The following is a 15,725-nucleotide window of genomic DNA, read 5'->3' as shown; positions in this document are numbered from 1 at the left end:
TTGTCACCCCTTCCTCCCCTGGCCTGGGTCACCAGCCCCAGAGTCCCACCCACTCACCCTTCATCTGCTGGCTCTCAGTCCACCCATGACAACTACTGCCCCAGAACTGTGACCCAGTCCAGCCTCTCAGGTGCTGGATTTACAGGTTTCCACAACCATGTCTGGCCATTTCTGCTGCCTTCGAAGATGGGGGACGGGTCGGGGCCGCCAGCCAAGGAATGTGTGGGCAGCTCTCAAGTTGGAAGAGGGCAAAGAAAAGAGGCTTTCCTGTGGAGCGCAGCTCAGCGGGCATCCTGACTTCAGCCCAGAGAGGCTGAACTCAGGCCTCCGGCCTTACACACGCCTAGGGGGGCCCTGTGATCATTTGTTGCAGCAGTCCTAGAAAAACAAACGCCTCCCTGGCGTATGTACCGGAGCCCTGTATCATTAGATCTCTCATTCCCGGGGCCTTGAAACTGTACCAAGGTTCTTAGAAGAGACAGACAGACAGGCAGGCAGGCAGGCAGACTGACAGGCAGACAGGCAGGCAGACAGGCAGACTGGAAGGCAGACAGACTGACAGGCAGGCAGACAGGCAGGCAGGCAGGCAGACAGACAGTCAGGCAGGCAGACAGACTGATAGGCAGGCAGACAGACAGACTGACAGGCAGACAGACAGGCAGGCAGACAGACTGACAGGCAGACAGGCAGGCAGGCAGACAGACAGGCAGACAGACTGATAGACTGACAGGCAGACAGACAGGCAGGCAGACAGACAGACAGACAGACAGACAGACAGGCAGGCAGGCAGACAGGCAGGCAGGCAGACAGGCAGGCAGGCAGACAGACAGACAGGCAGGCAGGCAGACAGACAGACAGGCAGGCAGGCAGGCAGACAGACAGACAGACAGGAAGGCAGACAGGCAGACAGACTGATGACAGACAGGCAGATAGGCAGGCAGACAGACAGGCAGACAGACAGACAGGCAGGCAGGCAGACAGACAGACAGGCAGGCAGACAGACAGGCAGGCAGGCAGACAGACAGACAGGCAGGCAGACAGACAGGCAGGCAGACAGACAGACAGGCAGGCAGACAGGCAGACAGACTGGAAGGCAGGCAGACAGGCAGGTGGACAGACAGGCAGGCAGGCAGGCAGACAGGCAGACAGACTGGAAGGCAGACAGACTGACAGGCAGACAGACAGGCAGGCAGACAGGCAGACAGACAGGCAGGCAGGCAGGCAGACAGGCAGACAGACAGACAGACTGACAGGCAGGCAGACAGGCAGATAGACAGGCAGGCAGGCAGGCAGGCAGGCAGACAGACAGACTGACAGGCAGGCAGACAGGCAGATAGGCAGGCAGACAGACAGACAGGAAGGCAGACAGACTGATGACTGACAGACAGGCTGACTGACTCAGGCAGACAGACTGACTGACAGACAGGCAGGCAGACTGACAGACTGATGACTGACAGGCAGGCTGCCCCTTGCTCCAGCCTGGTTCTCTGCATGTCTGTCTTTTCTTTCTCGGTCCGTCCCGGGCTTGAACTCGGGGCGCGGCGCTGAGCTGCTTTTGCCGCCGGCAGGCGCTCTACCCCCCGAGCCACAGCGCCACTCCCGGCCTTTTCCTGCGTCTGCGGTGCTGCGGACTCGAACCCCGGGCCTCACGCAGGCCGGGCGGGCCCGGAGCCGCGGAGCCGCGGAGCCGCCGCCGGGGCCGGGGAACCCGAGGGACGCTCCCGCCTTCCCGCGCTCGAACCGGCGGGCTCCGGAAGTCCCGCCCCCCAGGGCCGGAAGCCCCGCCCCGCCGGAAAGGCGGCCCTGGCCTGGCGCGAAAGTCGGTTCTCGGCGCCCGCGCCGCTTCCGGGTCCTCGGGCGACCCGCTCGCTGCGTGTGCGCGGCCCGGGGGCGCCGCCGGGGCGCGGGGGCCGGGGCAGCCTGGCGCCCGACTCCAGCCGCCGTCCTGCGGGCCGCGCGGCCCCCGAGACGCCGCCCGGGGGCCCCCGGCTTCCCCCGAGGTGAGGGCCCGGCGGGAAGGGCCGACCTCGGCCTGCCCCCTGTGGGGCGCCGGGCGCCGGGGCTGAGGGGTGGGGACGGGGCTCGAGACCTCGGCCTTACCCTGGGGTCGGGGTGCGGGGTCACCCAGGCTGGGGGGGGGGTCCAGGATTCAGGCCTCAACCTGGGGTCGGGGTGCGGGGTCACCCAGGCTGGGGGGGTCCAAGATTCAGGCCTCAACCCGGGGTCGGGGTGCGGGGTCACCCAGGCTGGGGGGCGGTCCAGGATTCAGGCCTCAACCCGGGGTCGGGCGCGGGGTCACCCAGGCTTGGGCGGGGCCGGGGCAAGATTCAGGCCTCAACCTGGGGTCGGGGCGCGGGGTCACCCAGGCTGGGGGGGGGTCCAGGATTCAGGCCTCAACCTGGGGTTGGGGTGTGGGGTCACCCAGGCTGGGGGGGGGGGTCCAAGATTCAGGCCTCAACTTGTTGGGAGCCTGGCTCGGGGGGGGGTCCAAGATTCAGGCCTCAACCCGGGGTCGGGGCACGGGGGTCACCCAGGCTGGGTGGGGGTCCAAGATTCAGGCCTCAACTTGGGGGCTGGGGCGCGGGGTCACCCAGGCTTGGGCGGGGCGGGGGCAAGATTCAGGCCTCAACCTGGGGTCAGGGTGCGGGGTCACCCAGGCTGGGGGGTCCAGGATTCAGGCCTCAACCTGGGGTCAGGGTGCGGGGTCACCCAGGCTGGGGGGGTCCAGGATTCAGGCCTCAACCTGGGGTCCGGGCGCGGGGTCACCCAGGTTTGGGTGGGGCGGGGGGCAAGATTCAGGCCTCAACCCCCGGGTCGGGGTGCGGGGTCACCCAGGCTGGGGGGGGGGGTGGGAGGGGTCCAGGATTCAGGCCTCAACCTGGGGGCCAGGCACAGAGGTGGGGTGGGCGAGGTCATCCAGGCTTATTGGGGGGGGGGTTCAAGACCTCAGCTTTACTCCTGGGGGTTGGGACATGGGGTCACCCAGGCTTTGGGGGGAGTTCAAGGCCTCAGCCTTCCCCTGGGGAGCCAGGGCACAAGAGGTCACCCCGCCCTGGGGTGGGGGTGGGGTCTTCCAAGCCCTTAGGCATCCTGGGGAGAGTTGGGGCGCAGGGGCACCCAGGCTCTGTAAGGGGGCTGAGCAGGGGAAAGATGTGGTCATACTTTTATTTAAAAGGCTGTGCACTTAGGGGTGGGCTGAGGGGGTACTGACATCCACAGATGTTTTGTGTGTTCAACCTAGGGCCACCAAGCCACGCCCATCCACTCCTGCACCCTGGGGTCCTGGGATTTCACTTCATCCAGACACAATTTTTTTGTCATTCTTTCTTTCTTTTTTTTTTGACAGTTCGGAAATGTCTAGAAATGGCCAAGAACCGTTTTTTGTGAAGTTTTTAAAGTCGCCAGCCAACTCTGAATGTTTTTTTAAAGCTCTGGAGGTAAGAAGAACAAGTTTAATGTCCTGAATACTTTCCCTTATTTTTAAGTGGTTTTTGTTGTTTGTTTGTGTAATGGTTGCGCTTTTTGTCTTAGAAATGGACATTCAGACCACTACCAGTGGCTCACGCTTCTGAGAGTAAAGGCAAGAGGCCATACAGAGCACACTTGTCACTTGAATCATGCCCCAAGGTTTTTTGTTGTTGTTGTTGTTGTTTTTTCCTGCTGGTCCTAGGGCTTGAGACTGCTGAGGGGCCTGGGTGCTGTCCCTGAGCTCTTTTTGCTCAAGCCTAATGCTCTCGTATTTGGAGCCACAGCACCACTTCCAGCTCTTTCTGGGATTAGAGATTAGAGTCACTCAATTTCCAACTCAGTCCTCAAATCTCAGCCTCCTGGGTAGTTAGGATTACAGGTGTGAGCCAAGTTCTTTTAGAGACAGGTTCTCACTCCCTTTTCCCAAGCTGCCTTCCCCTTGAAATCTTCCTGCCTCTGCCAGATTGCAGGCCTGTGCTACTTACCATGCCTAACTCCATTAGATTTGTGCTCAGTAAAAATGACTAAGCACTGTATGGGGAATACCTATTTTTCACGAGCGTTGAGTGGGAGGAGGAGACCACCTGGGCATCTTTTGCAGGAGGTTCTTGCTTTCAGTAGGGAAAAGACTGGGTCGAAGATGGATTTTGAAGAGTTGGTAGCACTTAAATGATGGAACTCATTTCTGGTGTGTGTGTGTGTGTGTTTTCCAGTCCATAAAGGAATTCCATTCTGAAGAATATCTTCAGATGATCACAGAAGAAGAAGCAATACAGATGAAGCAGAATGACAGATCACTTTATATCTGTGACCCTTTTAGTGGCCCTGTTTTTGAGCATCTTAAAAAGGTTTGCTAACTTCTCATCTGTTCATTAGTTGTTTTTGTTGTTGCTGTTGTTTTTTGTTTTGTAGGGTTTTTTTTTTTTTTTTTTTTTTTGTGGGAGGTTGTTTTTGCCTCCTAAGTTCCTTATAAGTCCTGAAGTGTTAACTCATATTCCAATACTTGGTGATTCCTCTGGTCTAGAGAGGCCAGAATAATGTTTTGTTTCTTTTTGCCAGTGTCAGCTTTGGAACTTAAGTACATAGGCTTGCTATACTTCTTTGCTTAGCTGGTGCTCTTTCACTTGAGCCACCTCTGCAAGTCTGGCTTTTTGCTGGTTATTTTGGAGATGGAGTCTCACAGACTTTCTTTTTTCCTGGGCTGGTCTTGAATCATGATCTTTCAGATCTCAGTCTCCTGAGTAGCTAGGATTACAGGCATGAGCCATTGGTGCTTGGCAGGGTGTTTTTATTTATTTTTGGTCGGTTGTGGGGGTTGAGCTCTGCTTGGGTCTGGGCGCTGTCCCTGAGCTCTACAGCTCAAGGTAGCACCCTACCACTTAAGCCACAGCGCCTCTTCGGTTTCTGGTGGTTTATTGGAGGTAAGAGTCTCACAGACTTTCCCATCCTGGCTGGCTTTGAACCTGGATCCTCAGATCTCAGCCTCCTGAGTAGCTAGGATGACAGGTGTGAGCCACCGGCGCCTGGCTGCAGTGCTGTTTTTAAAAGGCTTTTATTACATGTAGTTTTTGTAGTTAGGGGTAATAAATAAGCTCCACTTGTAAGTATTATAGTAAAGAAACACTTTAGTGTTGAGCTTTACTGTATTGCAAGAGAATAGGGAGGAACGAATAGCGTAGGAAAAGACCTCAGTGTAGTGCTTACTACCTTCCCATCTTTTCTGTGGAGTGTGGAATTTAGTACCTCTGCCCTGTAGATAGGGTCTGAACATTCTGGAGTTCACTGACTCACTACTTTCTGGTGTCTGGACAAGAGAAAAGCCTTGAAATAAAAAAGTGAACTGGTTGTGACTCCATCTAGATTACAAAAAGGTGACTGACTCTTGTTGGAAGAAGAGCATGGAGGAGTGGGCAGATGCCAAGTCTGTGCTCTTCACGGAAGGGCTGTGCCCACTGTGCCAAGGGCACTGTTGGTTTTATCTTCCTTTTGGAAATGCCACTGCTTGTCAGAATGGTAGCATCAAAAACGCATCGTCTCATGGCCGAGAGTCCTTTTCTTGTAGGAATCTAAATCAGCCCCATCGAGATTAACTGTTTAGTTTGGCCTACATAGCTGGAGCTGAGGAAAACCTTAGCTAAGGATCAGTGCAAACGAAGCCCTTTTTATGTTAGGGATTGAACATGCCTGCCAGGTAAAGAGCTCTACCACTGAGCCACACCCGGATCCTGAAAAGGGCTTAAGTTGAGACTACAAATTTGTGGGTCTTCCTTTTACTAAGACTTTGAGGTGAAAGTATTCTGAACCCAAATGAACATATTGTTGAGACCAGTACATCTTTTTGTGTGACATGCTAGGATTCTTTGTGGGGGGGGGGGGGGGGGAGGAGCTCAGCGTAGTCTCTTTACCTTCCAAGCAGCTCCACTGCTAGTTTCCATTGAAAATTGTCACCACAGCATACTGCGTCAAAGCTACGTTCATGTCAGCAGTTTTGATGAGTTTTGCATGAGGGCATCATGGAGGTTGTTTCTTTTGATGATGATGTGCTGTTTGTTTTCTTTTAGTTTGTTTTGTGTGTGTGTGCGCGCACATTGGTCATGGGGCTTGAACGCTGGGCCTGGGCGCTGTCCCTCAGCGCTTCAGCTCAAGGCGAGTGCTCTACCACTTGAACCACAGCACCACTCCGGTTTCCTGGTGGTTCGTTGGAGATGAGAGTCTCCGGGACTTTTCCTGCCCAGGCTGGCTTTTGAACCGTGATCCTCAGATCTCAGCCTCCTGAGTAGCTAGGATGACAGGCGTAAGCCACTGCCGCCGGGCCTCCCCCTCACATTTTGCCTGGTTTTCTGCATCAGCTTCTGTAAATAATTGTGACCACTACCAAACAGTCCTGTATGGATCGTGGTCTTCTCCTTTACTTACTAGAACTACTTCTTTTGGTAGCTTGGCTGTCGAATTGTTGGCCCTCAGGTCGTCCTGTTTTGTATGCGCCACCAGCAGTGCGTCCCAAGAGCAGAGCATCCCGTGTACAACATGGTTTTATCTGACGTAACTGTATCTTGTACAAGCCTGGAGAAAGACAAGAGGGTAAGAGTTGGGAAGAGTCTGCCCATCTGTTTAGAGATCTGTTACCACTCGATTTTTTTTTTTTCACGGTGTAGGAGGTAATGTGAAAGACCTTTGCACAAAGCGTTCATGCGTTAAGGTTTGTATACAATAGTCAACAGTGTGTCTTATTTGTAAAGGAATCCATCTAGTTGAAAATTGGCTAATTGAAACTCAATTTTTCCTTTGCAGTTAGTGAACTTTGTTTTTGAATCACATTTTTCCAGCCAAGATGGTATTTATGCACTCATTCGTGTATTTTTGTAGTGTTCAGAAGGGAGCCCAGCCTGGTGCATGCTAGAACAGCACTACCACTGAGCTATATCCTCTGCCCTTCCTGATTTTGAGATGGGTCTTGCTAGATAGCTCAGGCTGGTCTTGAACTCACTGTGTAGCATAGGCTGATCTTTGCTATGGTCTTACCTCAACCTCACAAGTGGATAGTCTATAAAAAAGATTCTAAGGCGAGCTGTATGAACATTTATCTTTATATATTTAAGATACAAATTACATATATGTACATATATAAACTGTATAGCTCTTTTAGCTTTGTGTATGTGTGTGTTTGTACAGGTACTGGGAGTTTGAACTCAAGGCCTGAGCACTATTCCTGAGTTACTTTTACTCAGAGCTAGTGTTCTACCACTTGAGCCACAGCTCTGCTTCCAGCTTTTTGATAGTTAATTGGAGATAAAAGAGTCTCACAGTTTTCTACTTAAGCTAGCTTTAAATCTATCCACAGATATCAGCCTCTTGCGAAGCTAGCATTTCAGGTGTAAGCCATTAGCACCCAGCTTAGCTTTCATGGTATTTTAAATAATACAATCTTGCATTTTGCCCCATCTAGCCTGATTCCTGATTCTCTTATAGTCACGTCATCTTACCCGCTTGCTGTTGTCTGAAATAATAGTGTGGGTTTGCTTTTTAAAAAAAATCTGAGCTGTCCTTGACTCACAATCCTTAGATCTCAGCCTCCTGAGTAGCTAGGATTACAGGTGTGAACCACCATGCCCAGGTTAACTATAACATGTGTAAATGCATATATCTTATTACCATTTTTTGTTTATGTGGTACTAAGGAATTGAACTCAGGGCTTCATGCATGCTAGGCAAGAACTGTACCACTAAGCCACACTCCCAGCCCTATAACTTATATTTTGAAAATATATAGTATGTAAAAACATAATCACTATAAGAGCAACGTAGTTGAATAAACTCGTGGCATTGAAAACAATTATAGTCATTTGTGGCTTAACAGTAACACAGTTGCAGGGAGCATGTCTTCTAACACAGGCTTAGCTGTCACAAGACCATATAACCTCAGAACACGCTGTTGTACATCATCTTGGCGGTTGACCAGAGCACCGTCTGGGTGTGTTTAGGAAAATGGCTATTTAAAAATTTTAAATCCGTGGTCATCTTCCAAAAGGTGATTTAATGAATTATTTAACTTCATGATAATGAGAAACATTTGTCCATGTTATCAACGACAGAAGAGGCTTGTGGGCTGTTGTATAAAAGTGGAAGAGCCATTGTTTGCTTTGGTATTGACATTCTTTTGGACTACAGGAAGAAGTTCATAAATACGTGCAGATGATGGGCGGACAAGTGTACAGAGACCTCAACATATCAGTAACTCACCTCATTGCTGGAGAAGTGGGAAGCAAAAAGTACTTAGTTGCCGCCAACCTAAAGAAACCTATAATGCTTTCTTCTTGGATAAGAACCCTGTGGGAGAAGTCACAGGAGAAGTAAGACAGGCATTGATGTGTCTTTGAGATTTGAAGAAATGATGCATCCAGTTACTTTGGCAGACTGCGGGTTTTCCTAGGGGAGGCTTTGTGATATGGTCTTTGGGTTTGTTATTCAGACACAGAGATGGATCGTTACTTTTTCTCCACTGGCAACAGAAGAGCAAAAAAAAAAAATCTCTGAGAGCTCAGTCAGGGTGTGAGTCTACAGGGAGAGGGGCCGTGAGCTTAGCGCTAGCTAGCAGGAACATGCTTTGACCATAAAACTGTCCTCAGTGTAAACACTTGTAAAAACTAATTGAGGAAGTCAGTTTGGCAACCGTGGCTCTACTGTAGCATCATCCTTCAATGCTGTGCCTCTGTGTTGAGATGGACAATGACAGCCATGGGTAAGCCGTGCTGACCTGTAACAGTGAGCGTTGGTTGGGTAAGATGGAGAGTGAACTTCCATCAGCCATCAGCTGAGGGGCGGGCACCCAGACTGAGAGGACCCTGTGTCCAGTTATCTGGGCTGGGCTAGGCAGCGAGTGTATGTAAAACAAGTTGGCCTCCCTCTCCCTACCTCTTCCCATCCCCCGTCCCCCATCTGATCCCCCCCCCCCCCCCCCAGGTCAAGCTTAGAGCATACTTCCAGGCACAGTAGGTTTTCCCTAGAATCAGATTTGCATTCCTAAGTCCAGGCACCATGGCATCCTCAGGGCCTGCACGCTGGCCCCTGCGTACTGTAAGCCCCCACCCCCCTTCAGCACTTCTGCAGCCACAGCCAGGGTGGTGGTTTTGTTGGTGTTTTGCCAGCACCCACCACTTTCATTTACAAAGTCCAGTTTATAGAACCTTAGCGTTTTCAATAGATTCAGGTTTCATTCTGGAGCATGTGCCATTTTAACTAGCAGTGGCTGAGATGAATAAGTAGAGATCTCTCTTTCGATACAATATTTTTGAGAAACTAGCAGAAACATACCTTAGAGACTTGGTGTTGAGGTGCAGTTCTGAATGTGTGCCATCTCCCCTTAAAAACCATGACAAATCCTTACCTGGGGAAAGCAGTTTCTTTGTCATTGTGTGTGTGGTTCATTCAAGACTGACCCGTGTAATGCTCTCACTCTTCCTCCTTTTCTCCTCCAGCAAGATAGCTAGGCACACTGAGGTCAACATGGAGGATTTCCGGTGTCCCGTCTTCCTCGGTTGCGTCATCTGTGTGACGGGCTTGGGTGGCGCTGACAGGAAGGAGGTCCAGCAGCTCACCGCGCAGCACGGGGGCCAGTACATGGGGCAGCTGAAAATGAATGAGTGCACACACCTCATAGTCAGAGAACCCAAAGGTAAAACCGGTGCAAAGGCAAACCCCCTTCCGATACCAAACCTACTGCGCTGTTACGAGACAAGATGTGATTAGCTGGCTTTGCTGTTAGTTTCTCTCCCTTAAAATGTTGGGTCATAGAAGAGCAATTGCATGACCCTGCCTCTCCCCTCCTCCCTCTCCCCCACCCCCAATGTCTGTGTAGGTTGTATTACTATAAACTTGAGCGCTTGGTTCAGGTGTATCTTCAGATGAACTCACCTGCCCAAACTTGACGATGTCTGCATTTGTCTGTCTGTCATTAAACAACAGGACAGAAATACGAGTGCGCCAGGAAGTGGAACGTGCACTGTGTGAGCACGCAGTGGTTTTTTGACAGCGTGGAGAAGGGCTTTTGTCAGGATGAGTCTATGTACAAAGTAGAGCCCGCACCGGCAGCCAGGAGCGGGCCCAACACCTCCACCCCCACCGGCCCTGTCAGCACCTCTGAGAGTAAGTCTCATCCACCAGACTGCCATCGGTTGTCCGTCAAGAGTCATGTGGTGGGGTGGGAACGTGGTACAGGGGCAGAGTGCTTGCCACTCGCTCATGAACGAGACCCTGGACTTCCAGAGCCACTGGCACTGGGAGGACCAAAGATTTTTCGTTAATACTGTCATTGAGATACAGTAAGGAGTGTCTTCCCCCAGATCTCAGGAGGCTGAGATCTACTGAGTAGCTAGGATGACAGGCATCAGCCACCAGGGCCCAGCAATCACACAAGTCTTACAACAGGACTATTTTTTTTTTTTTTTTTTTTTTTTGTCGGTCGTGGGGCTTGAACTCTGGGCCTGGGCGCTGTCCCTCAGCTCTTCAGCTCAAGGCGAGCGCTCTACCACGTGAGCTACAGCGCCACTTCCGGTTTTCTGGTGGTTTATTGGAGATAGGAGTCTCACGGTCTCTCCTGCCCGGGCTGGCTTTGAACCGTGATCCTCAGATCTCAGCCTCCTGAGTAGCTAGGATTACAGGCGTGAGCCACCAGCGCCCGGCTAAACAGGACTATTTTTGTTGTTGTTACTAAGACTTCTTATTTGTGTGTGTGTGTGCACACATCAGTGCCAGTCCTAGTCCTGTCCTGGGGCTTGAACCTAAGGTCCTGACCACTTCCAGCCTTTTTTTTGGGGGGAGTAGGGGGAGAGGGTCAATAGTGGGGCTTGAACTCTGGGCCTGGATGCTGTCCCTGAGCTCTTCAGCTCAAGGCAAGCACTCTACCACTTGAGCCACAGCACCATTTCCAATTTTCTGGTGGTTTATTGGAGATAAGAGTTTCACGGACTTTGCTGCCCAGGTTGGCTTTGAACTGTGCTCCTCAGATCTCAGCCTCCTGAGTAGTATAGGTAGGATTACAGGCGTGAGCCACCAGCACCCAGCTCACTTCTAGCTTTTTGAAATCTTCCTTCCTTCCTTCCTTCCTTCCCTCCCCCCTCCTCTCTCTTTTCTTTCTTTCTTTTTTTTTTTTTTTTTTTTTTTTTGGGTCTGGTTGTGGGGCCTGAACTCTGGGCCTGGGCGCTGTCCCTCAGCTCTTCAGCTCAAGGCTAGTGCTCTACCACTTGAGCCACAGCGCCACTTCTGGCTTTTTCCTTTTTGCTTATGTGGTGCTGAGGAATCGAACCCAGGACCTCAAGCATGCAAGGCAAGTGCTCTACCACTGAGCCAACTTCCCAGCCCTCTTTCTTTCTTTCTTTCTTTCTTTCTTTCTTTCTTTCTTTCTTTCTTTCTTTCTTTCTTTCTTTCTTTCTTTCTTTCTTTCTTTCTTTCTTTCCTTCTTTTGCCATAGAGCCTGAACTCTGGACACTGTCCCTCAGCTCTTCAGCTCAAGGCAAGCTCTCTACCTCTTGAGCCACAGCACCACTTCTAGCTTTTTCTGTGTATGTGGTGCTGAGGAATTGAACCCAGGGCCTCATGCATGTGAGGCAAGTACTGTATCACTGAACCACCTTCCCAGCCCGCTTCCAGCTTTTTTGATGGTTCAGTGGAGATAGAGTTCCAGGTACTTTTCCTGCCCAGGCTGGCTTCAAACCATGATCCTCAGATCTCAGCTTCCTGAGTAAGTAGGATTATAGGTGTGAACCACTGGCCCACAGCTAGATTTCCATTTTAATAAGATAGGAGACTTAATTTATATTTGTTTCTCATACTTGACCATCAAGTTTTCAATTAAAATAAATTCTGGGGGCTGGGCAGGGGGCTCAGTGGTAGAGTGCTTGCCTAGCATGCAGGACTCAGCACCACATACACAGAAAAAGCTGGAAGCGGATCAATGGCTCAAGTGGTAGAGCGCTAGCTTTGAGCCAAAAGCAGCTCAGAGACAGTGCCGGGGCCCCGAGTTCAAGCCCCAGGACTGGCAAAAAAAAAATTCTGGCCAGGCCTCTTGTGCCCTGACCAACAAAAAAGCAGTTTCTGACTCTTCAGGAATAGTTCGTACCCCTTTGGTGGCAAGAAAGGTTAAATTTATATAAGAAGACTTACTGCCATCTGGCTAGTATTATCTCCTTGAATTTATTCTTTTCTTCTCTGCCTATGTAGTTCAAGCTCTTTCCAACGTCAGCCGCATTTCCAGCGTAAGCGGAAGTTACATCAATGAGTCAGTATGCAGTTCGGCTCTCAGCAGCAAGTTGGACTCCACCGCTGAGAACCTAGACACCCTGGACGTCAGTGCCTTTCAGGCCCCTGAGGATTTGTTAGACGGCTGCCGGGTACGTCTCCCATGCAGTAAGCGCAGCGAGCCTGAGCTGGTGAGGCCTGCTGCCTGTGCGCCCAGACCCTCCGCTAGGTTAACGCCTGCCTGTCTCTTGGCTGGGACACACCTGCTTCAGAGTCACCTTCAGAGTCCTGTTCCCTCCTCAGCTCCCCTGGGAGCCCTTCCATGACCTTAATCTCCACCCACTGGGCTTCTGAACGACACGTTAGGTTTGCGTGTGTCAAGTACACCGCATCAATACTGCATTCATCAGCTCGTTCCGTGAAGGGGTTACTTATTATAATCTCTCAATTCCCTCAATTCTAAGATGGAATTGCTTCAAGTCAGTACTTAGAGAATTGAAGTCCTAGCTCAGAGATGTAAGTTGGGACTCCCTCCCCCCAGCTCTCTTCCTAGTGGTGAAATATTACACAAAGCTGGACTGGAGGCAGGGCTTGAGTAGTAAGAGCATCAGCCGAGCAAGTGTATAAGGCCCTGAGTTCAAACCCTGTACCAGCCCAGAAAGAAAAATTGGAGCCAGGTACAGTGCTCACACCTGGAATCCCAGCTACTAAGGAGGAATGCAGAAAATGGGGCATGCACCCCTACCTCCCATCTCAATAAGTGAGTTGAGTGTGGTGGTCTGAGCTGTTTGGGAGGCGAAGGAGACACGCCCTGGAAAGCAAGACCCTGTTTGAAAAATAACCTAAAACTAAAAGGTCGTGAGCGGTGTGGTCCAGGGGGCAGAACACTTGCCTACCATGTTCCAGTCCCTGAGTTCAAACCCCAGTACTGCAGAGAGAGAGAGAGAGAGAGAAGGCTCTCTGTCCTCCTAAAAGTGATCAGTGGTTATGGGAAGTGTGTGTGAACTCTGACCCTACACATGACTGACTTAACTACCCCTCCCAGGGAAGAGATGGATACATGATTGTGGTCTTTGGTAAAATGTTAGTTATCAGTGGAGATGCCTAGGTAGCAAACGCAGTTGGAGGTAGATTTATAATACTTGTATGCCTCAAAGCACAGAGGTGGATGGGCTGGGAAGGTGGCTCAGTGGTAGAGCGCTAGCCTTGAGCTGAAGAGCTGAGGGACAGTGCCCAGGCCCAGAGTTCAAGCCCAAGACCGGATCCAAAAAAAAAAAAAAAAGTTTTGTGGGGGTCCCGTCTGTCCCTGTCTCCCCCTCCCACAGTACTGGTATTTGAAGTCAGGAACTTGAGCTTGCAGGGCAGGTGTTTTGCTGCTTGGGCCACACCTCCAGCCCTTTTTTGCACTGGTTATTTTTGAGATGGGATCTCTGTTTTTGCCCCAGTGCCAGTCTGAAGGGAGATCCGCGTATTTCGGGCTTCCAGTCAAAGCTGGAACGACAGGCACATGCTCTGTCTGATAACTTCTCTGTGTTGAGATGCAGGAGCCTTGCGACTTTCCTTCTTGAGATAGCCTCAAGCTGCATTCTTCCTAATCTCAGCCTCCCAAGTTAACAAACAAGGATTTAAAACAAATAATAGGACTAGAAATGTGGCTTAGTGGTAGAGTGCCTGCCTAGCATGCATGAAGCCCGGGATTTGATTCCTCAGTACCACACACACAGAAAAGGTTCAGCTGCGCACTGGTGGCTAGCTACTCAGGAGGCTGAGATCTGAGGATCATGGTTCAAAGCCAGCCGGGACAGGAAAGTCCCTGAGACTCTTCAGTGAACCACCAGAAGACAGGAAGTGGTGCTGTGGCTCAAGTGGTAGAGCGCTAGCCTTGAGCAAAAAAAGCTCAGGGACAGTGCCCAGGCCCTGAGTTCAAGAGCCATGACCAACGAAAAAAACAACAGAAAAGGCTGAAAGAGGCACTGTGGCTCAAGTGGTAGAGTACTAGCCTTAAGCAAAAGAAACCCAGGCCCTGAGTTCAAGCCCCGTAGCTACCAAATAAAATAAAACAAGTAATTACAATTTAAGAAGCCACTCAAGTGTTAGAAATTGCCATGTACAATTTCATCTATAGTGGTATAGAGAAATAAAAGTCTCATTCAGGATTTGTTCTTAGAAGCTCTCATTGCACACAACCGACTAGATGGTTCCTAGGTATAAAGCATCTCAGAACCCCGCAGGCAGAAATCAGGCGGGATTCTCTAGACAGTCGCACGCAGTGAGACCTGAGGACATGCTGGGGAGGAACACAGGTGGTGCAGTGCCTGTGTGCATCTGACCATGCAGAACAATGTCCAGATGAACTCCGGGAAGTGGAAACGAGGGATTTTCTTTGTTGCTGTTTGTGTTTTTTCTTCTTGTGTATCTGTCTTTGAGAGGGCAAGGGGGACACAAATACAGGGTCAAAGGGTGAACAAACGGGGCAGTGATACTCACTAGACACTGTTGAAGGTGAACTACGCAAGTAGGTGCGTAGGTAGGAGGGAAAACCTGGAAGAGGTTAAGGGAAGGGGTGAACTTGTCCAAAAAGAAATGAACTTGTTACCTGACTTAGGTACATCACCTTTATAATAACAATCGAACAGAATCCATCAGGATCTCATGCTTCTCTTTGGGGTGTATTTTCTCCTTGCAGATCTATGTGTGCGGTTTTAGTGGCCGAAAGCTGGACAAACTGAGAAGACTGGTGAACAGCGGAGGTGGCATCCGTTTTAATCAGCTTAATGAAGATGTCACTCACGTCATCCTGGGAGATTACGATGATGAGTTGAAGCAGTTTTGGAGTAGATCGGCCCACAGGTTCTTGTCGGTTTTAATTGAAAGCGTGTGTGTCTGTGTGTGCCATGCGCATGCGCGCCACAGTGAGGAACGCGGGACGGGGAGGACGGTCTTTAGCTCAGAGGAGTAACTGCTGTCGTCATCGTAGGCCTCACGTGGTGGGAGCCAGGTGGCTGCTGGAGTGCTTCAGCAAAGGTTATCTGCTTCCCGAGGAGCCCTACCTGCACCCGCGCTACCAGCCCGCGGAGATCGCAGCGGCAGATCAGCCTGAAAGTAAAGCAGCTCCTTCCAACAAGAGCAGCGGCGGCTTCTGTGCACCCCACGTCACCCCCCGGGAGGCTCCTGAGCCGGCTGATGAGGAGCTGCTGTCCCAGTACGCGAGCAACGACTCCACAATAGGTAAGGGTGCCCGTGCGCCTGCCCTGCCGGGCCTCGAGCTGTGTCCCCTCGCGGTTCTGTGTTGGGCGTGCACCTGTTCTCCGTTTGGGTCCACTGCGTGCCCTGGCCGTGCCTGTTGTGTTGCGTTTGCAGTGGGCACTTGCCGCGGAGCCTCCGGCAGGCGGCAGAAGCCGTTCTGTGCGCTGGGCAGCCGTGGACATCGCCCCATGCGATCGGATCCCCGAGCTGGGGGAGCCGCTGAAGCCCGTGAACAGCCGTGTGTTGTTTGATAGGTTGGGTCTGTGAAAGCTGTGTGGG

General features: G+C 51.3%; 1 protein-coding gene across 4 annotated transcripts in view; it reads left to right on the top strand.

Moving 5' to 3' along the window:
* Positions 1-15,725, top strand: part of Topbp1 (DNA topoisomerase II binding protein 1) — an 81,455-nt gene that overhangs the window by 50,681 nt on the left and 15,049 nt on the right. For 2 of the 4 annotated variants that reach the window (XM_070005434.1, XM_070005436.1), the window contains 9 exons: positions 3,347-3,437; positions 4,182-4,316; positions 6,406-6,549; positions 8,136-8,317; positions 9,443-9,639; positions 9,930-10,109; positions 12,183-12,352; positions 14,887-15,050; positions 15,178-15,428. In XM_070005434.1, the coding sequence (XP_069861535.1) occupies positions 3,354-3,437; positions 4,182-4,316; positions 6,406-6,549; positions 8,136-8,317; positions 9,443-9,639; positions 9,930-10,109; positions 12,183-12,352; positions 14,887-15,050; positions 15,178-15,428 (1,507 nt within the window). In that variant the 5' untranslated portion in view covers positions 3,347-3,353. Of the gene's footprint in view, positions 1-1,810; positions 2,001-3,346; positions 3,438-4,181; positions 4,317-6,405; positions 6,550-8,135; positions 8,318-8,346; positions 8,707-9,442; positions 9,640-9,929; positions 10,110-12,182; positions 12,353-14,886; positions 15,051-15,177; positions 15,429-15,725 lie in introns of those variants that run through there. The other 2 variants (XM_070005435.1, XM_070005437.1) reach the window with 2 other exon arrangements.

This window comes from Dipodomys merriami, unplaced genomic scaffold (genome assembly GCF_024711535.1).
Source record: "Dipodomys merriami isolate MVZ:Mamm:240054 unplaced genomic scaffold, mDipMer1.0.p SCAF_68, whole genome shotgun sequence".
In the NCBI taxonomy this organism is placed as follows: Eukaryota; Metazoa; Chordata; class Mammalia; order Rodentia; family Heteromyidae; genus Dipodomys; species Dipodomys merriami.
Note: the sequence above shows the minus strand (reverse complement) of the source record. Positions and strands in the feature narration are given on the sequence as shown.